A 22,617-nucleotide genomic window follows, 5' to 3' on the forward strand; every position below is an offset into this window, starting at 1 on the left:
CGTATTCAGATGCCACAACTGACCAGGCTTTGATCAAACCATATTTTTATACCACAGCTGTTGACACGTCTCAATGTAGCCCCAGTATTTGGCACGACTATACCAGAGGGGACATTGTTAGGAACGCCTATTGAATTTTTTGTTAAAAATTCAAGCTTATACGTATCAAGATTTCACAATGGAAACATTCTGAAGCCAAGAGGTGTAAAGTAAACAAAGTTTCAGAGGCACGGCCATGTTAGTCCATTGCAGCAAAACTAAAGTCCAGTGGAACCCATAAATTCTCCTCTCCCTCCAGCTTTCATGAAGAATATTCTGACTCTCAAAAACTTATGCTGGGATAAATTTTGTTAACTTTGTAGCCCTGGACTTCTTCTCAAATAAATGTGTGTTTACTACAAAGTATAAGACTGAGTACCTAAACCAGGGACAGCGGAGAAGAAAAAAATAATAAATGAGAACAGGTACAAAGGGGAGAGAATCCAAAGTCATAGCAAATTAACCTTGCTTGCAGGTAATTCTGCAAGCTGTAAAGCTGTAAGTGTATTGGCGTTTTCAAACGTCTTATTCTTCGAATTCTCTGCCTCCAGGAACTGCCAAGTGTACAAAGACAGGACCAATCCAAGTGAACCTTTTGCCTTTATCATTAGAATTTCCAGGATCTTGGTAATCTAACTCAGGAACCTGATTGCCTAAAGCTGGGCCTGAATTACTTATCAACACCTCCCACTGGACTGATTCACTTTTGAGTTATCGCACCAGAAGCCTCTACAGGGATAAACAGCAAAGCCTTCAATCTCGAGGAGGTGGGAACGGCTGTCAAATGCAGAGATTGATAAGACGTTGGGAAAACAAAGGGGGCGACTGAGGGGGAAGCTTGTTCAGGAAGAGGGGCCGACTCTGTCCAGATCAGGTGAAGAGTGTGCCTTTTAACAGCTTGAAGCAAGATTTCCCCAGACTGAGCCCAGGTCGCACATCTGTCAGGGAGCTGTCTATAACTCTGCTTCTCCTGATCTATCCACCGAGATTATACCCTGCCTTTCAGTCTGGCAGATGCACAAGGCAGTCATCCTGTACAACACACAACAGTAGCAATGGAGGGAGCTTCAGCGGCCCTCCTGAACAGACTTAGGCAACGTGGCTTCCCTGACTGCTTTGTGCCACTGCTACCTCCTTTGCTGTCCGTATCTTAGCCAAAGCAAATGGTAGGAACATTAGAAGAGCAGGTGCATGGATTTTCCTGCTGTAGATCACAACATGAACCAGTTTTTTTTTTTTGGGGGGGGGGCAAATAAAGTAAGAACTGGGCTCTCAAAAGGTAAGAGCTTGAAGGAAACAGTTTTGACACCCCCTCCACACCAGGGTGACAATTAGGAAGTTTTCCTAACTGCCTATACTATGAGTTTGCTGATCGCCAATGAGAAAACTTTAAACCCACCGGCAGCCCACCCACCCCTGCAGTTAAGGCAAGGCAAGGTGGGCTCCCATTTGCAAGGGGTGTCGGAAGGGAACACGTGAGACTGCTTATCAGCAGCACAACAGCCCCTTCTGATTCAAATCCATCATTACATCCCCCTCTGCCCACAAAGCTATCCTATGTTAACAGACTTTTGTACACCGGTCAACCGTACCCTGAGATTACCCAATTCTTCTGAATACATGCCAGGACTTAAAATGATGAGATTTGTGCACTCACGAGTTCTTTCCGTACCTCCTGTTTAAAAGCCTACATACCCTGGTAATCTTCCCTTGTGTCTTCGCAAAGTACTTCTTCTGTGTCTTCAACAGCAGCTCTTGGCCTCCGGCTATAGCCAGTATAATGGCGTCAGCCATGCGATTATCATGAAGGCAGAGGTCAACAGCGCTCTCAAAGTTACCAGTCAGCAATGCCTGAGTAATCAGGCCATCAATATCTGTAGTAAGAGAAACTGAAAGATTACTTTCAGCCACTATTGCATCTTTAAAAGGTAAAGGTAGTCCCCTGTGCAAGCACCGAGTTATTACTGACCCAAGGGGGGGATGTCGCATCATGACGTTTTCTTGGCAGACTTTTTACGGGGTGGTTTGCCATTGCCTTCCCCAGTCATCTACATTTTACCCCCAGGAAACTGGGTATTCGTTTTACCGATCTCGGAAGGATGGAAGGCTGAGTCAACCTTGTGCCAGCTACTTGAACTCGGCTTCCACCAGGATCGAACTCAGGTCGTGAGCAGAGCTTGGGCTGCAGTACTGCAGCTTACCACTCTGCACCACGGGGTATCATTACCGCCACAAAAAAAGTTTGTGGGTGTCCTCTCCCCACTTCCACCTAAGACAACCACCTTTTCCGTGACTGCCCTCGACTATGTGTTATGCCCATATTTCATGGCTCATATACGGATTGCTGATTGTCTGTTTAAATAGCCTATATATAGAAGGCGCCTAAACTATTTTAATGACTTTTAAAATTATTACTGATTTTATAGTTTTTACGACTAATTTATTGTATTGTATACAAGTTGTGAGCCGCCCTGAGCCCATTTGTAGGGAGGGAGGGGTATAAATCAAACACAACAAATAAATACATGTTATGTTTCACAAGCAGGATATTTTTTCAAAATGTGGTTCCTTTACCTCCAGTGACAGAAATGTTAAAGGTTCCCTTTGTAGATGGCAGGGTACTAGTCTCCTCTTTTGCAATCTAATGGGAAGAGGGTATGCAGTTTAGTAAGATTTCAAGAACCTATTTAAAATAAATAACACATCAAAATAATACAGATTTCACTGGGGAAATGTGAGTGTTTTTCATAAGAAGCCGATAGGCTTATGTGTATTTTCACTGCCTGCCATAGATATCGAAGTGTCACAGCAGCATAATTTCCTTTACCTTCTCTGCCCCACCCCAACATACAAGTACAAATCCTTGAGCAACAAGACGGTGCATATCCGTGCCATTCAACTAAAATGCCCACCTATCAAAACCTGCTGTTCACAAATCTGGAGAGCTACCCATTGAACAGTAGGAGCAGGCAGGAGAAACACATCGAAACACCCAGACGATGTCAGAATGAAGCCTCTTGAACTGCACAACGAAAATCTGTTAGTGAATATGTAGCAGAAAACTTTGAAGGACAAAAGTAAAAAAAGTCTTCTTTCCTCAAACACATACAGGGCGGGCCGCAGATAAGATCCCTTGCTGGTAAGTTTCGTGTATGCAAAATCCATAGGCAAACTTGATTAGTCCTCCTGAATTTAATGACTTTCTTAGCCCAACAGCAGACAAATGGAAACACCGTCCTTTTGCTCTGCTCTAATGCATACACAGAAGGAAGCCCAGATAAACTGGATGCGGACCGCGTATCTAAAGCCAGCCGCTCAGTCTCCTTTTCTGCCAGGTGAACAACTCGAGGACTTGGTATAGTTTTTTCCTAGCACTTTCTTTCAGCGCTCTGTTGCCTGGGAGGAGGAAGAAATGTTCCTTATCCAACACAGCTTTTCTGTTAAGATTTCTAGGCATTGGTTTCTCATTGTCAAAGAACCATAAAAAATAGTTAGGGAAACTATATTATGCAACAGGAAATAAAGCATTCAGGCTGACAATTTAGGTGATGTATACAGATGCAGTCGCAGAAAGTATACATAAAGGTTAGATTAACTGGCATATTTACTTACTAATTTTTAAAACTTTTACCTCAGAATATATGCAGCCGTTTAGAGAAGACATACCGCTGTTCTATAGTACAGACGCTTTCACACATGTGGGTGCACGCACACCAAAACACACTTGATCTTACTCAATTATATGCATAGCTAAGTGTTCATAAGCATGTACACATTCAGGCATGTTAGAAAGCAAAGGAAGAGTTGGGAATCAGTTAATTGGCATCCAGTTTTCTAGCATAGTCAGAAGAGAAGCGAATGAATACCTCTCCCAAGAGCTGATCCTTAGCAGCCAGACCCTCTTCACCATCATTCGGCGCAGACTGCTCCGCTTCCTCAAGAGTCTTTCTCAGAGAAGAAAAAAAAGGAGTTTTCAAAGATGTTTAAAGCAAAGCGAAAGATGCCACTGCAGACCCAGGTCCAACCTGACACCAACTTTCCTCCCCCAAAGATCTCTGGTTAGTAACACTGTAGCTGCAGCAAGAACAAAAGAAGTTCTTTCTTTTATGCAGCCAGTGACTAATAGTTGTCAAAAAGTACAATTGCGGAAGGGCTTTTGTGACCCACACAAAGGATTGAGTGGGTGGTAAACCTGTGGAAGTGACAGCCAGAGGAGGAAATACTGCCTGACTTACTCAAATCCTTTAAGAACAATAAGCAGAAATTGCAGAATTGTTGAGGTGACAGGTTAACGGCAAAACGCCTTGTGCTTAGATTCAGGCTGTTTTGTAGAAACTCCAAGACCATGAGCTGCTAGCAGCTTAAAATGAATTTCCCTTGCCATACTGTGCAAAAGTTGAGAAAAAATTACTGGACTGGCAAGAACAGCAGTTGTGACGGACAAGATCTACTGTACTGAAGCTGAATTCTTCTCCACCAATGGAATCGCAAGCCTCTGTAACCAAAACCAAATTATGGTGGTCTCCATAGGTTTCCTTCAGATGTGAAGTGTTGTGTTTTGGCACAAGTTGGGCTTGGGATTCATTATTCTTGAAGAGAGCAACAGGAACAATATATGAGCTGAAGGAAGAGGCTGGACTTATGGGGGTGGGGTGGGTGGGAGAGGGAGAACCAGAGAATGAGAAAGATATGGCGGGGGGGGGGGGAAATAGGAAAAGGGAGCAAATGAACTCAAGGGGGGAAAAATCCTTAGCCACCTTTTTTGGCTACCCATCAGTTACCGTGCTCAGTTCAAGGTATTGGTTATTACATACAAAATTCTTCACGGCTTTGGTCCGGCATACCTACGGGACCGCCTCCCTCCCTATTTTCAGCCACGGCAGCTTCGCTCATCAGAACAGGGTCTCCTGTAGGTGCCACCCTACACATGGGTGAAATCAACCGCAGCCCATACACAAGCTTTCTCGATGGTGGCCCCTATCCTGTGGAATGACCTGCCTGAGGAGGTCAGGAGGGCCCACAAACGATGCAAAACTGAACTATTCAAAAAGGCTTTTTATTCAAATGGGAGGGCTGTATTGTAGGGATGGGGTCTCAGATGCTTCGCTAATGAGTTAGGGACTGTAGAATTCATCATTATATTGCCTTACATATTATCTGTTGCTTTAAATATGTACTCCTATGTATCACCTGTGCTCCCCGTTGTCTAATGTCAGTCCTAGAATTGATTATTTTCTGTTGCAGTATTTTTACTACTGTATATTGGATTCTTGCTAATGCTATGTCTTTTAAACTTGTGTCTGTTTACCCTATGGCATTGTTTGTGGAAATGTCCTTAATACTGTATTGAAATGTATTTGATACTGATTGTACTAATCTCATGCTGTGTAATCCACCTTGAGTCTCAGTGAGAAAGGCGGACTATAAACAAACAAACAAACAAACAAACAAACAAACAAACAAACAAACAAACAAACAAACAAACAAACAAACAAACAAACAAACAAACAAACAAACAAACCCAACATCATGCACATGCATGCATATATGAATGTCCCAGGTCTTGACTGTATTTATTTACACTGTGTAAACCTTAAGTCTCAGGGAGAAAGGCAGTCTATAAATAACAACTGATATAAAAATAAAATATATACATTCAAAACATTCAAGAAAGGAGCACTAGCTGTGTGCAGGCAAAGAACATTAATTCCAGAGAAGCTGGAAAGGTTAGAGAGATGTATTATGCTGTCAAGACACTCACGTAAAACACAAAAGTTGAGAATACATTGAGTTTGTAAAAAGCAACAGCATAAAGAGGCAAACCACAAAGTCATGTCAAGATCGCTCTCTCTCCTATGAACTGGACAAGTAACTGGACAAATCAAAAAGAAAATTATTTTTACACAGTTCAGAAGTGCTGTTTCCTTTTCTCGGTATGAACCATTACTGCGCGATGTGGGATTTCCAGAATGCAGACTACCAGTGTAGAGGATTCCTGTGTTTTTGTGCAAGGATGGGGTTGCATGGGAAACAACTCTTGAGGACAGAAATAAGCTAAGCTCAAACTCATGTGAAAGTACAGCTGCATTTGCTTTCTTACCTCCTCCAGCTCTCTGTCATGAAGGCTGGCCTTACTGAGTGCCGATGTAATCTGAAGGAGGGGGAAAGTGCGCAGAGTTAATCTTGGAAAACAAAGCAAAACTCGTATAGTCTCAGTTTTCCAAATGACACTGGAAATACAGCTTAACCCCTTTTCTACATGCCACCTGAGATACCCCACAATGACATTCCTGTTGCTTCGTGAAGGATTTACTCTTTTAAGTGTTAATCACATATGGAAACTGCTGTTTCCTAAAGTCAGGCACACATCTACATCTAAATCTCGTTTATTATATTCTCTCCATGTGGAGCAGAACAGCTCTAAATCAGAGAATATACAACAGCAGAGACATACCAGGAAAAATACTTAAGATGGGAGGGCTATAAAGCTTGACTGGAAGGGAACTCTGAGTATGTGCCCTCACCAGTGGATAACCAAAGCCCACACACAAGGACCTGGGGTTAAGCGGCAGGTCTTTATATATCTGAATCCAAACATCTGCACAACTCTAATACATACTTTAACAGTCCCTTAACAAATGCTACTTTGAGATTATTAGGAATAATCAATTCCTTGGAATGTATAAAAACATAGAAGAGATTATGAAATTTACCTGGTCTATTAGGAATAACGAATTCCTTGGAATGTGAAAACATAAAAGTGATTATGAAATCTGCCTGGTCTATGCTCTGCTATAATCCCTTGCAAATGCTCAGCCAGCTGTTTAAGTCTAATAATACTAGTAGCACACAACACTAACTGACCACATCACTAGAAAATTCTGATGGTGCTCAGTTAACAGACAACTAATCAGATCGGGAAAAGGTAGCACGCTTTTGGAAAGTTCTAGAGGTCTTGAACAGGGACCCTGGCAGGAAGAACCAGATGTTTCTCTCAGTGCTACCACAGTAGCTTGCCCGAAGAGGGGGTTTGCTGGCCTGCTTTCTACTGCGCTACAGCACCATCACTGCACGTATCCCGAGAGTGGTTCTGCAGCTACCAACTTAGCAGGGATAAGGCAACTCAAAGGGCCGACGCTCCAATGAGCTGTAGGCTTCCTCTGTCTGAAGAAGCTTGCTTAAACCCAGACTGTTCTCAGACTGCCTCTCCCTGCTTACTTGTTTCCCGGTTCAAGGATTAACTAGTTTCCGGACCCTCAGCCCTGCCACTGTTATGGCAGAAAGAGAAGCAAGTGGTAGTGATACAAAAGAAGGGTACAAGATAGGAATATGCATATGCACCTGGGAGGAAGGGGTGGGACAACTGCGTACTATGCCCCCTGGCTGCTTTTCCAGGGGAGGCTGCTAACTTGCCCCAGGCAAAAATGTCATTGCTACTAGATACCTTCGAAATATCTGATTACCTAAATAGTTATCAGAAGAAACTTCTGTGCTTACTTATCAGATAAGTACACAGTGTTTACTATATAAAATTACACTGTAACCATTCAGTTTTGGACACGTAGCAGCCACCTGCCTGCACGTCCTAAATTCTCACCTGCTGCAACAAGCAATATGAAGATAGATGTTCCTAGATACTTTTTAAGAAATCACCTGATATCCCAATAACGTCTTCCATATTCATTTACCTTCTGCCCGAGATCCTCTCTCTTATATCCCAAGAGTTCTAGGTATTTGCCACGCGAATCTTCTTCAAAATGCACCTTGGTAAAACAAACCAACAAAAAATTGAGGAAACTGGGAAACTTTAGGGAAAAAAATTCCATTGTGCCCTATTCCCTTATCCCATGTTTTTAAAAATATTTTTTTTTTGAAATTGAACGTGGTGGGGTTTAGCAAGATACAATGCATACAGAGAATCTAGAGCCACAGCGTTCTCAAACCGGGGGTGGGGGTGGGGATGAATGCAACACACATCGTCCCCACTGGAATTGCAAGCCTCATTGTCAAAGCTACAGATGAGACTGGGAGTTAGGAAAGAGGTAACTGGGTGTGAGAGTGTAAACCAGGGAGGAATATACCAAATATTCAAGGAGTGTGTAAACTAGGACCAAATCTGAGAAGTTTATCATGCCCCCCCACGATGTCTTGTTCTCCCCTCAAAACTCTCATGAATTTTGATCTGTCTTCACAACTTCAAAGTGTGTGAGTGCTCCTAGCAAAAAATGTTGCATTGGCCCAATCTCAGGGTGATCATTACATACAGACTTTGTCCACTTTACAACCCCACATTTTGTTCAAGAAACCATCAAGCAGTGATCATTTCACAAATGAAATTAACAAGCACTTTCTATGCCTAATCTTGTCTGCAAATGTGCAGAACTAATTCTTCCATGAGCTGCTCCTGGGCAAGAGATGTCATTATGGCAGGTGTGGGGTCCCATCACAAGAGCCTTTAGCATGGAATTGGTACTTCCTCCTTGGAGGGTGCCAACTCAGGGGTCAAGATCAGTCCCTGAGCCTGACCACATGGTTGGGTCATTTCAACTAGCCATATAGGGGCTCCTTATGGAGGAGTGACACCCAAGAAGCTAGAGTATCAAAGGCCCCTCATTTACCATGAGATCTTCCTATTTCTCTCACACACAGAGCAAACTGAACAACGGGTTTTACGACAACTACAACCTCTAACATTCTATCACCGTCTGCAATTACCTTCAAGAAAGACCACACATTCTTCTCAAAGTCATTCTTGGCAGCATCAATTTTCTTCTGACAATAGGTGACGAAAGCTTCTGCCCGCACGGCCTCCTGCAGCTGATCAGAGCGGTTCAAGAATTCCTTCTCGGTGACAACCTGACTGATGTAGACATGATAGCGGAGTTGCTGCTGCTCTGGCCCCTGCTGCTGAGGCTTGCTGTTCTCAAAGGTAACGAGCTTCCCTCCAAACTGAAACATGAAGCACACCATAGATAGGACTGACACGCCACTTCTGGCACTTGCTATTAAACATTCCTGCCTTGACAGCATGTGCTGAACAGAGATTTTGCAAGGCACGTGAATAACCTTCAATCAGGGTTTGAAGGTGGGCTGCAAACCAAGGCTAAAGGTAATGATGGTGAATTTTTGCATTAGTGGCGCTTATTATGCTACACTGTGGCCAATAGTGAAAGAGAAAGGGAGGGGGGATCTGCACAGGATTGAATGGACAAGGCTTCAGGATTAAGAGGTTAGGAAAATATAAACCTACTTCACACTACATTGCTTTCCAAACAGAAATACCATTCTTAAATCACTTCGCTCGCATTGCCAGAGAAGCAGAATTCATGCAACATTCCTAGGCTTTGTTTACCTGTGTATTTATCCCAGACGTTTAACAAGGGTGGGGCTACTGGCTTTCTCTCAGCAATAAACGCTGAACGTTGCCATTTGTTCCGAACAAGCACAGAGTAGAAAGCAGAATATCTGCCGTTGTTCTAAACTAACCAGAGTTACAGGGGCTCTTTAAGACAACTAGAAGTCTGATATCAAGGATGTTTCTGGAACAAGTCATGGACTGTGCGCGTATGACTTCATGCCTCAAAGGCAAACAAGTGATGTACTTGTAACCATCACTGAAGAGCCAAGAACTACTGAAAGCAAGAAAACAATCCATTCACAGGACAAGATGCTGTTCTTGAAGTACACAAAGTCTAAAAGCTAACCCGTAAGATTGGCAACCATGTTCCACTGCTCAGCAGGGACGGAATAATCCACAGCTGAAGCAAAGCCTTAATGTGATCACATGGAACTCTATGGGCAATTTTGAACTGGGAGGCAACAAAGAATGCCGGTTAGGAATATGAACTCAGGAAGAAAACCCAGCAGGTGCCCCAAACCTGCATTCTTTGTTGCCCCCCAGTTCAAAAAATGCAAATGTATGCAAACGCAGAAACTTAAACGGTATTCAGATGGCTTTCTGCAAGTGCTCAGGAGGCTTGCGTGCATCTCATTAATCCTTACAACAGAATGTGTCCGATGAAGCCTCAGTGCGCTCCACCTCCAAGTGAGCATTGATCTGTTAATGCAAAGGGATGCTGTGTGAGAAGTGGCACGAAAGGCGGCACCGTTCTTGCACAGTGGGGGGTGCCGGTCTTGGCACTTAAAGCCTTGGTTTCTGTCTGTATAAGGCAGCGATGTGATGGCGCTGTTCTTTGAGATGTGTGGGTTTTAACGTTTGTATTCTTATTATATTGTGTCCTTAGTTTTAATGCTTGTGTTTATATTTAAAATTGTATTCTCAGTTTTAATGTTTTGTATTTGTATTATTTTAATAATTGTACGGGAAGATAAGCTCAAGGTTCAAAGCTGCGGAAGCTGACTGGAGGGGCTGGGAAGATGCTGCCTGCTGATAAAACACCTTTGCATCCTCAAAATAAGCGAGTAGGACAACATGCACAGCAATGCATTACTTTCTCACACTGCTTGTGCCAATAAAGTAGATGAAGCTCTGGAGTAATGCAGAAAAATAGGACATTCCTCCTTCCGCTTACCGAAAAAGATGCACCCACAGGTCGGCGTAGCCATTTGGGTGGCTTCTTCAATGGCAGGATCACGCTCTGTGGAGCCGTCTGCTGAGGAAGCTGCAGTGGAGGAAGGGGCTGCCCTGTTCCAAATGGATCTAGGTTTCCAAAGGACGACGAGAGCTTTGAAAAAGAAAGGTTACTTCTGTTTATCTTCATAACGTAACTGAAACCTCACTTTGTGACCATCTCAGGGAGCATTTATGCAATTGGTTGAGGTAACTGCTCTTGAAGTCACTTTTCGCCTCTGACTACTGCTGACCTTCCACTGTGCTGAGTTAAAGGGTTAATGGTCCCTGCTAATATTTGGAGCTCCATTTTTCCCTCAGGGAAACAGGGTTGTCTGTTTGGGCAGATGGAGCTTACAGCTCTGTATAGAAATCTAGAGTCTTGTAAAACATAAAAAGAGTCCAGTAGCACCTTTAAGACTAACCAACTTTATTGTAGCATAAGCTTTCGAGAATCACTGTGATTCTCGAAAGCTTATGCTACAATAAAGTTGGTTAGTCTTAAAGGTGCTACTGGACTCTTTTTGATTTTGCTACTACAGACTAACACGGCTAACTCCTCTGGATCTATGAACTTGTAAAATATACAGGTTAATTGGCAAAAGAGTGTTACTGGAACAAGGATTGCTGTCTCAAGATAACCTCAGAATACTGTGTGAAAAAGCTCCAAGGGGCTGTAATAACTTTGGCAGCCAGATATTCCAAAAGCAATTCATCACAATCTCCCGTTGACACTTTGTTTTCCATACCTTATCAGCCTGTTTCTGCCTCAAGCTGTCTGTGCTTCCACCCATGATGGAGTAAACACTGATCCGCCCATCAAAAGAAGCTGCAGAGAGGAGAGCGGGATTTCTCGGACACCACTGGACATCAAAGCACCACTGAGTGTTCGTAGGAAGTTCATATAACACCTATGCCCAAAACCAAAGATATGAGAGAGTTCAATGGCATCTACTAAACAGGACAGGTATGAGTAAAAATGCCTGCACTGTTTAGAATATGGGAGCAACTTAACATGCATAGGTCTCAAAACACTTCTGACACCTCAATTCCCTCATGTTTGCTCAACACACATAGCACGAGTTCCTGGGCTGGTTTCTTTTTCAATACCCTTTTGCTCAGTTTCTCAATGGATTCCAATTACAGTACCAGTGGAGAACTGACTGTGCTGGGGAGTGGGGGCGGGGGCAGGTTGCACACTGAGGCATTGTAAGGGAAACACTCAACAGGCTCAGCTCAGACAAGACCACTGCAGGGAAGAAGAAAAAAGTATTCTTTTATTATTGGAATCTTGAAACGTTTTCTTATGGCTCACTGTAATGCATCAAAGTAAAAATGTATTTGTCTGCATTCTTTCCCAGGCTCTGAGATCAAGGAGGATATCCTTTAGAGAAAAATGAACTAATAAGAAACAAGATGGACATTCATGATACTGGTGCTTTCTGTAAAACAGCTTCTCCAAGGAGACCTAACAGTTCCTATATTCTGCCAGAAGGCAGAGATCAGCTCTTTTAAAGCTTTATCTGCCACGTTTTTAGTCTGCAGCAATAAACTACAAGAATGTTTTTAAAAATCCACCCTACAAAAAGTAACACTGAACATTTTAAACCCGTCACATTTATAACGCAAGCCTATCATTTACTCCACACTGGGGATCTTATAACAGAAAAATATTGGAGGAAGAAGACGTGTGGATACAAAGTCTAATTCTAGTGGAGTCAGCAAAGTTAGCTTGCTTTTTAATGCAGCCTAGAAAAGAAAACCATTTGCATGAAAATTACTTGCGAGTACCTCTCCAGTATTTGGATTGGAACAGAGTATTTTAGCATCCTTTCCGCAGCTCAGCAACAGCTCAGGATCTGCCATGCTCCAAGCAATGGTCAAAACACCCCTTTGTGAGGAGACACAAGCAACACTTTATAAATATCACAACGTATGGAAAGCATCGCCATTCTCTCACTCATCCCACAGCCCATCTCAAAGTATGATGGTCAAAGAGGATGACTTTGCTATCTGAATCAAATCAGTTTCTACACTCGGGGATTCACATTATCCTCCTTCCCTCCCTCCCCCTCCCCCTCCCCCCCCCTCTCTCTCTCTCTCACACACACACACACACACACACACACACACACACACACACACACACACACACGATTTGTATTAAGACAATTTTTAACTCGCAGAAAAAACATCACTGTGTCATTACAACATATATGGAAAAAGAATTATCTCTAGGTATCTCATTTACATTCAGAACTTTTGCAAAGACGGAGAACGTAAGCCTTAAGTAACACTATCTAACTATCTAGCCGAATAATTTTGCCCTAATTCATCCTGTACCTTATTAAAGGTATTAAAATCATGGATCCTGGGGGTGGTGGTAGGCTAGAGGAAGCATGTAAACAGTAGACAGCCCAAGGATGGAGAATGAGATTCAAGGGCGAAAAGAGAGGAGAAAGACTGAATGGAACAGGGCAATTAAGCACTGGTCTGAAAAGCGTATAGTTATGGAAACAATAAGGAGGTGGGGACTCAGAGTGGTGGGAAGGTGGACTGTAGTATTTATAAGGGATGGAGGAAAGAAACATACCTTGCATGGTTTTCCAGAACACGAAGAGGAGATGACGCAAACCTAAGGTCCCACACCTGGATGACAGGCAACCTATCATCCTCTGAAGCCAGAACCATTTGGGTAGCAATATCAGGATGCCAAGCCAGCCCTGAGCAATGCATCTGAAAAAAACAAGAATCAGTGCTCAACTCTATTGCCATCAAGCTGGCTTGAAAAGGCACAAGCAAGCTGTGCCCCTATTCTTGCATCTGCTTCACGGATCCCCTTCCTAGTGCGGCAGCTGCCAGAGCAGTGTGGGAGCAATCCCGATGGCTGCTCTCAATGCACTGGCATACATACAAGTGGAACATGTACACATTTCTCAGACTTGTGGGAGCACCACCACCACCTGGAAGGGGCTGAGTAAAGGAGGTCAAAACATATACAGAAACACAACAGCAATTAAAGATGGGATGCGTAGAATAAAGTAATTTGTTGCCTAAGAAGTTTAAGTGAACAATTTTTTCAGTGTCACATGTAAAATGTAAATTTTAATGTACCTTTTAATATATTGTTACCTGCTCTGAGTCCGTTCATGGGGAGAGCGGGCTAAAAGCCAAATAAATCAAATCAAGTCAACATAGTGATTTAGGAGCAGCAAAGCGAATGAAATTCTGATCTGGATATTTCCATTAACTTCCCTTAAGTTTTGTAAACTCAGTTTATAATGTCAGTGTAAAACAAGAGCTAAAGGTGCTGCCAAAAACACTAATGATTAACGTGTCTAAGACAAATCATGCCCAGCGCAAAACATGTGCATCTAGCTGTTTAAAGGATGCAATCTTATCTATGTGAACTTACTTGAGAGTAAACACCACTGGACACAGTGCGACTTCCTTCTGAGTACAAATGAATGGATTGTGCTGTATGAACAGAAATATGGTGCCGTACCATCCACCTCTATGAAGTATGATGGATAACCAAGTTATGAAAGATACAGAACACTGGCTTGTATCCGATCCTACCGTTAAGAAAACGTAAGTGCCCTTAGATTTTCTTAAGAGGGAACAGCAACTTCCACCAATTCCCTGCCCTTGCTGCAGTTGAGTACTCTGAAATTTTGTTTGGGGAATTGGGGGGGGGGGGTTCCAGCATAATTTAGGTCTGCAGAGGGAGAGAAGTCAGCCACCCCTCTTAAGACAATTTAAATGTCCTCAAATTTTCTTTAATGTGGTTAGGACACAGGCTGCTATGTCAGAATCTGAGAGAACAGGGGGTGATGATCACTTGCAATACTGTGTTCAGCAGAAGTTGTATATAATCTCCTTCATGGTTATTTTCACCTTAGTGAGACCTGGACGTCTTTGAAATTTTCACCCCATTCCATCTCTCTGAAGAAGTTGCAAGAGGTGATTGTGCAAAAAAAAAATAACAGTGCTACGTGTACACTGTTTGTGAAATATGTCATATGTAAGGGGGGGGGAGGGTTCACAGGCTCCTCCATGAAGTGAAGACAATTTCTGGCTGTTGACGGAGAAGCCATCTTAAATATAGTATCTAATAAATGCAACTGTCTCCAACAAATTGGCTGGATAATTACCCGGTTACTGTGGTCACTGACTTTGATGATAGGTTCATTTTTCCTGAGATCCCACACTGTGGCACGGCCGCTGGGGCTAGCAGAAGCCAAGATATGCTGGACTTGCCTGTTCCATGCAATACAGCTGATGTCTTCAGGAGGCTGTTGGAAGAATAACGTATTCTAATGTAACGTCATTTTTTCACAACAGCCAGCATCCGTAAATGTAAACTAAACATTCAAAAAGGTCTATGCAAAAAAATCATCTCCCCACTGAAGGATGTAACAGCAAACAGACACATTCTAAAGCATGTGCCAGAACTCCTCCTCCCCGAGGTGTCCAACTAGGGATGCCTGGCTATTGGCCAGCATCTCTAGGAACTTTTGGGGCAATAGGAGGAAATGATGGCTGGCGACGTGTGATGTCATATCCTCCCAAAATACTGGATGTGATATCAATGTGTCAGGTGATGCTCTGGTCATCCCTGAAAACTCTATGGTACTTATCATGGAGTTTTTGGAGACAGTCACTGATTCCACATCAGGGACTTTGAGAGGATGTGACTTCATGTGTCACTGGCCGTCATTTCTGGCCCCAGGCTTTTCTTCTGCCACTCCAAGAAACAGGGACAAGGGGCTTCTTGCTACCAGTGGGCAACTGGCACCCCTATGTCTGGCCCTTTAATACCATAAGAGGCAGCTCAAACACCAGATTAAACACATTATTGGGTTATTAAATAACTATAAAACTCACCGTTATGTTCTGGCTGGATGTGAAAGATTGATAAAGAGTAGCATAACTGAACAAAACTGCAATTGACTATTACACACATGTATTTAGACAGTAAGTGTGGTGTAGAGATTAGTGTCAGACTGTGATCTGGGCAGCCCGGGTTCAAATCCTTACTCAATTAGGCCCATTGGTTGACCTTAAGATGGGCACTCTGTCTCTCTTAGCCTAATCAGCTTCACAACATTGTTGTTAGGATAAAATAGAGGAGGGGGGAAACTAGGCGTGTCTATTTGAGATCCTCAGGGAAAAAGTGGGATAATATATGACTGATGGTGCCGGCAGATTGCCCTCTTCTCCAGTTCGACTTCCTGCCTAGAGACAGTAGACAGAATTGCTACCTCGTTCTGGGAAGAGAGAGAATGCTTATCATCATCTCGGCTTGCTGACTATAAAGTTTTTCTGATTTTTGTCTCAGGAGGTGTTCCTGGCAGGGTAGCAGCTTCTACCAAGACCAATGGCTTCTCTAGAGCTTTTCTGCGGGTGCTGAAATAAGCTTTTGAAGTTTGAGTACTGTACCTGTTGGAGTTTTGCAAAGATCAGAAGTATGAATAATCGATGTCCCTGATGGATTTGGGGTGACTAGAATGTGATTTTAAATTGTCAGCTGCTTTGAGTGATCCAGGATAAAAGGAGCACATAAACATTCCAAACAAAGAAGAACTACACATATCTCTCAAGACAATTTCAACCCACTTCATCCATTTGGCAAAGCACACTGTTGCCCCTAGGAAAGCTTTGTGCTAACCCAATTCATTCCTACAGTATCCATATATTTTTAAAAATCTTATTGCTTTTAACAACAACAACATTCGATTTATATGCCGCCCTTCAGAACAACTTAATGCCCACTCAGAGCAGCTTACAAAGTATGTTATTATTATCCCCACAACAAACACCCTGTGAGCTGAGAGAGCTCCAGAGAGCTGTGTGACTGTCCCAAGGTCACCCAGCTGGCTACAAGTGGAAGAGTGGGGAATCAAATCCGGTTCTCCAGATTAGAGTCCCGTGCTCTTAACCACTACACCAAACTGGCTCTCAAACTAACACAGTTTGCAGATCACTAGAAATCTCCAAGTCCATTAAATGATGCATTAACAAAAAAGTCAGTGTTTAGTCAAAAACCTTGAGATTCTAAGACACCCCTATATAATATATTTTGGAAAACAACACGTAGTTAATCTGACTGCAATCACATACATTATCCCACCTGTTACTAATTGCATGTTTTTTTCACTCTCAGGCAAAATATACATCTATTACCTGAGTCTTGGCTCCAGGTGTCATTGGTGTCGCAAAGTTGTTCAAGTCCCAGATGTAAATTTCAGACTCATTAGCTCCTGAGGCTACCAAGTTTGTCTATAACAGAAAAAACAATACATGTACCTTCCTGGCAGCAGCCTTCCTCATCATTGAATGCCAAAGCAAGGAATTGTTTACACAAAGTAAAAATATTCTTTCTATTTCAAAGCAACTAATATGGGACTGCTCTAAGATTGGCAGCGCAATCCTAAGCAGATCTACTTGGAATAAGCCCAATTTTGTTCAATGGGGCTTACTCCCAAGAAAGTGTTCTTAGGATTGCAGCCTTGGTCAAGGATTCGCAGACATAGAAAAGAGCTGGAGCAAAACAGGTCTTTATATTGCGGTCTTTTTCAGAGGTGCTTAAGAGACGAGGCGGACAATTTCACGTGCTAGATTCTATAGCTACAACATGCAACACTTGAGGCTTCTGTATACAACCACCAGGATGCATTAGAAATGTACATACCAGCTTCTCTAAAGGAGAAAGAACTCTCTAAATCTTACGGTTTTAGAAACAGGTCTGAAGCTGTGATGGTTAAACACTAAAAGAATCAAAAGCCGCCCCTCCCCAATATTTATTATAGTCCTTGGCTATAAATGGCTTCAGCCAAGATTCTTTGCTCCTGACGATAGATTACCATTGTGTAAAAAGTGAAGCATTCATTGTGGTTTAGCACTCACCAAATTAAAAGTAAAGCAGTGCAGTGCCTGGAGGGTGACACGTGAGAACTGTTGCTCAGTTTTAGTTTTTACTTTCATTTTATCCCACCCCACCACTCCAGAAGCTTCCATTTCTATTTTCAGAAGCTTCTATTTCAAATCAACAAAAGTGCAGTAAATGATTTGAGGAAATCATGAGAAAAAATGGCCACATGAATATAATGAAAACAGCAATTTGGAAATAGCACAAGGTGTGTAACACAGAGAGAGTAAAACAGGCTAGATGAATGAAAATGCCAGCATTACTTTTTGAAACATCAGTAACGGCGTCCACATGGTCTACAAGACCAATCACAATTTTTCCAGAAATCTCTGGCAGCCTCAAGCTATTAGCATCAAAAGCATTTTGTTTCCCACATGTAAAATTGTACTAGCACACTTTGAATTTATAAACTGCACTTCCACTTATTATCACAGAGCCCCAAGGCAATGCATACAGCATAAACAGAACTTGCAAAAAAAATTAACCTTAAAGCTTAAGCTGTAACCTTAAAACCAGAATACAAAATCACTTACTCCAGATGCATCAATAAGGGTTAAAGAGTCCTTTATACAGAGATATTCGTACATGACAAATAATAGAGAAAATCTAACCTGGAATAAGTTGACATCCAGAGCTCTCACAGGTCCTGTGTGTTTGTCCTTCTGAGCAATCACAACTTCGCTTTCTCCAGCTAGTATTTTTGCTGGATCATACAAAATGACGTTTCCGTTTTCACCACCAGCAATAAGCACACCTGAAAGATTCCCGTCGGGTTCCATTTTGTGAGGCCCCCATATTAGTTTGTGATACCTGCAAGATTAATTGAGGGGAGAATCAATTATAGAAAGAATACATGTTCCTCCCATCGGGCTGTTAATGAAATTATCTCCTCTCCTATGAACGGAAGAGTGGCAACAGTGCTGTGTGTCGATGCAAACAGTCCTGATCTAAATGTCTGCTCTGCTATCAAACAAAGTGGGTGATCTTAAGCCACACAGTTACCCGTTTCATAGGGATGTTCAAGTTAAAAGAAAGTAGTGAGACTTGCAAGGCAGTTTAGAGACCTGAAAGCCATACAGTTTAGATTTTTATAGGATTATACATATTGAATTTGGCTTAGATCACGGAAACGAAAAAGTTTGACCTACTTATGCCAATAAACATAATTTGATACAACACAGTCTAAGTACTCTTGGCACCTCCAGTGACCGTGTAAGCTGTGGTCAATGGATGCACAATGTCTCCTGTTGACACAGTATCTGCCATGAAAGATTCATGGATTCAGTCCAATGTCAATGGAAATTTTTCAACTCCTTTACCATGCTTCGGAGAGCATCTCTTGCTTCCATTGAAAAAACAGCTTAGTTATGAAAAACAGCTGCTGCTAGCTTAGTGCAAAAGCTGTTAAAGGGGAGCGCAGCCAGAGTCCTTCTTCCTAGGTCAACTTACACAGGACTCCAGTGAACTACAAAACAAAGAAAGATATTCAGATCATCTATCTAAAAAAAGAGCACAACCCAGTGTTTCTGATCAGGAACAACTGCACACACGTATCCCCGTGCACTGGCCTATGCGTTAAGGCTACTGGAGGGGCTCCCTACAGACCCTATTACAGCCCTTGCACTTATGAAGCCAGGGAGGAAGGAGCCAATAAAAGGAATTTTGGTCTGGCTTCCCTGGAACCAGCCATCTTAAGGCCCAGAGAACCCGAGTGTGTTGCTCTGGCTAGCTCTTTCCCTATCCGTGATTCCATAAATACAAGAGATGTAGTCAAGGCTATAGATACACCCCTCCACACACAATCTGGGCCAGCAGCATTCTCCCCCACCCTTGCCTTTCTACAACATGCTCTGCCCATTTGCATACAATCAAGCCACAGCTACAGGTCCAGGGCTTCAAGCAGCATGGAGGCCCTCTCATTGCTTAGCTAGACACATGCACAATAGCATACACAGCAACAGGGCTGCACATTTGTGTGTGTGTGTGCACAGATCCCCAGGGCAGGATCCAGAGCACATGCATACATATCTGCCCTAACCCCAGGCACACCTGGGCATCTGCATGGATTGGATTGTGCCCAAGTCTTTAAAGTGAAATCCCATTTGCGTAATTGGAGCAAAAACAGATGCAGTCTCCAGATCTCCAGTGCTGTTTCCTCTAACCTTCTACTATCACACCGGCCAACTGTCTTTAAAATCTGCTCTTATACCTGTGAGCAGAGGAGTAAGTGGCACAAGCCTTCATATCCAGCGAAGGATCGGTCAAGTCCAGTTCAAATATTTCCAGCGAGGCATTGGTGCTGAACGTTGCATCCAACTGCTGAGCAGAGGTGCCTGCATAGAAACACACAGCCGCTCACCATCATCATACAGTAGGAATAGTCCCATTTGACCGCCAAAATAATTCAGCACATTTAAACAGGAATGCAGAATCAGATTTTTGTTTTTAAGCTGCCTTCCTTTCTTTAAATCTTCATTAGGTTTTAGATCCTCCTGCCACTTCAGAGCACATTTTACCACTTGTAACATTTCACACCCTCCCTTGTGAAAGATGCTGATCTCTCAGGGAAAAGGAGTATTGTGTGTCGAGGCTGTGTATAACTCAGAAGTCAGTCTGGACAACAGCCTCTTTTGATAACCACTGCTCAAACTTGCTGGTTCAACAAGTAAAATTATCACTCTTGGTGATGGCTGTATGACGTACTCTACTCCACGGGTTCCTCAGGTTTAATAGAAGTCTCTCATTTTTTAAGGCTTACTAACAAATTCATAGCGTATCACTCCAAGTAGCATTTATTTATCCATTTGTAGTCCGCCTTTCTCACTGAGATCCAAGATGGATTATACAGTACAAGTGAGATACAATATAATCAAAAGCTAGAACATTCACCAAGCGAGCACCATATGAACAACATTTAGGATATTAACTGAAACAGATACATCAGGGTACGGTAGCAGGAAATTTGAAAACAAGCATAAAGTAAAGCACAGAGATGAAATCTTCTGAAATAATGCATAATTAATTTATATGGCACATTAAGCGATATGGAAACTCCCTAGCTGTGCTTATCTGCATCAGCAGACAGTACCCAGTAGTGTAGCATATAGTCCATGTCCCTACCAGAAATTTTCTCCGAGCTATATCTTATGGCACAGTCCTATAATCTGGATAGAAAGCCCTCCTGAATAAGTCAGTTTTGCATAGTTTTTGGAAAGCCAGGTGAGTGGGAGCTTTCCTGACCTCCTCAGGCAGGCCATTCCATAGGGTGAGAGCCACCACAGACAAAGCATGTGTGCAAGGCTGTAAGGAAATTGCTAACCTGAGACTATGTCTTTTGAAGAAAATAGCTGAACTTAGGTTCAGAACTGTAAGTACTGTTACGTTGTGGCCTAGCTCAAATATGTGGTTGCAGAGCTGATTAGTAACACCTGGGGAAAAGTTTCTGAATTCCCCAGAGACTTGACCTTGGAGAGACTGTTCTCAGAGACCTGTGTTAACTCCCTAGTTTTTCACACAGCTGAAACACTAATTAACAGCTTAGCTCTGATTGGTTCTGGAGTTGCTGGGTGATTCACTGAGTCCTGAAAAGATGGCTTCTCAGCTCAATTAGTTCCCAGTTAGTTTCTTCAACCAAGCTCAGATCATGATGCAAGTATGCCAGAGAAAAGCTGTATGCTATTCATCATCTCAGCATATCCTTATGCCGAACCAACTAAGCATGGGAGACGACTTGCACTCTAAAGGATGGGTGAGATATGCAACAACGGATGCCTTACAGAGATGCTTAGGCAGCTAGCTCTCAAGTTTTAGATAGGCAGTTTTATTATCTAGCAACAGTAAGGTTTTCTTGTTTTAATGCTTGTCACTTGTGTAAGAGTGCTTCATTCTTTTTGCAAACATTCCTTAACTAATACAATTATGTTTTATTTGAGCTGAGTCTGGAATTCATGACTTGTGCGTAGGTACATCCCAGAAACAGACCCTGAGATTGGAAAGCCTGGCCTTTGGGAAAGGAGAGCTTTCAGTCTGACAAAACAAAAGGGAATGCCTCCCACCTATCTGACTGCTGGAGTGGCTGTGATCAGCATCCAGAATTGGCAGGAGAAGCGCCGGATCCCATATACAGGTAGCTGTTGATTTTGCTCAACTGCAAGGCGGTATCTGCAGAAGACCTTGTTCAGATGAGCGAAGCTGCCATGGTGGAACATGGGGAAGAGCCAGTTGCACAGATATGAGGGGTCACGGACGTGTTTGGCTTTGAATGTAATAGCCGTGACCTTCAAGTGAGCCTGGTAAATGATGGGAAGCCAATGGAGTGACTGCAATGATACACATGCTCCATCTAGTTCCTGAGAGTAAGTGAGCAGCAGTGTTCTACACCAGCTGGAGTCTCCAAGTCGACTTTGAAAGCACACAGACAAACCAGGTGAACAAACTTACGGTTTTCTTAAGAGAGTTGGTTGAGAATTTCCACATATCTAATCTATGTTTATAGTTAGTCTTTCAACTTCAAGACAACGATATTTTGTCAGGACTCAAAAAGCATTTAAACTTTCTAAGTGCCAGGGCAGCACAGGTCTGAATATCTGACATTCCTGCTTGCTAGTATCACTTTTCTAGATGGGCAGGTCCCATCCAGCTTCTACTAAAGATGTAGAGATGATTTTTTTGCAGTTGAATATTAACATACTCTTGCTTATTTAAATATTTCTATCCCACCTTTCCATTAAGATATACAATGCATATCATAAAAGACAATAAAATGCAATAATCACAGTACATAAAATCTTAAACAACAGCAGGCAAATAAATACTATTAAACTGCAAACTACAATAAAATGCAGCGATAAATCTCATCTACAGCAAAACAATAAAAACAACTGTAGTTGAAGAATAATAATCAGGGGCCATTTCATAGAAAAAGAGCTGCAGGAACTCATTAGCACAACTCATTAGCATAACTGATTTTCATATGCCCCACCCCCTGACATCACCTATCCTGGCTGTTTTGGACCCAATCCTGGCCATTCAGGGCCGAAATTGGGCCCAAAATGGCAAAAAGAGTCTGAAAATGGTC

At 42.6% G+C, this 22,617-nt stretch overlaps 1 protein-coding gene across 8 annotated transcripts in view; it reads right to left on the reverse strand.

Moving 5' to 3' along the window:
- Positions 1-22,617, reverse strand: part of SEC31A (SEC31 homolog A, COPII coat complex component) — a 59,823-nt gene that overhangs the window by 30,198 nt on the left and 7,008 nt on the right. For all 8 annotated transcript variants that reach the window (XM_054990160.1, XM_054990166.1, XM_054990164.1 and 5 more), the window contains exons 3-16: positions 19,750-19,873; positions 18,152-18,350; positions 16,796-16,891; positions 14,764-14,904; positions 13,203-13,345; positions 12,401-12,500; positions 11,359-11,520; positions 10,572-10,724; positions 8,755-8,988; positions 7,728-7,802; positions 6,140-6,190; positions 3,906-3,983; positions 2,614-2,680; positions 1,735-1,913 (exon numbers count right to left, since the gene is read on the reverse strand). In XM_054990160.1, coding sequence (XP_054846135.1) covers positions 1,735-1,913; positions 2,614-2,680; positions 3,906-3,983; positions 6,140-6,190; positions 7,728-7,802; positions 8,755-8,988; positions 10,572-10,724; positions 11,359-11,520; positions 12,401-12,500; positions 13,203-13,345; positions 14,764-14,904; positions 16,796-16,891; positions 18,152-18,350; positions 19,750-19,873 — 1,802 coding nt within the window. The remainder of the gene's footprint in view (positions 1-1,734; positions 1,914-2,613; positions 2,681-3,905; positions 3,984-6,139; positions 6,191-7,727; positions 7,803-8,754; positions 8,989-10,571; positions 10,725-11,358; positions 11,521-12,400; positions 12,501-13,202; positions 13,346-14,763; positions 14,905-16,795; positions 16,892-18,151; positions 18,351-19,749; positions 19,874-22,617) is intronic.

This window comes from Eublepharis macularius, chromosome 10 (genome assembly GCF_028583425.1).
Source record: "Eublepharis macularius isolate TG4126 chromosome 10, MPM_Emac_v1.0, whole genome shotgun sequence".
Lineage (NCBI taxonomy): Eukaryota > Metazoa > Chordata > Lepidosauria > Squamata > Eublepharidae > Eublepharis > Eublepharis macularius.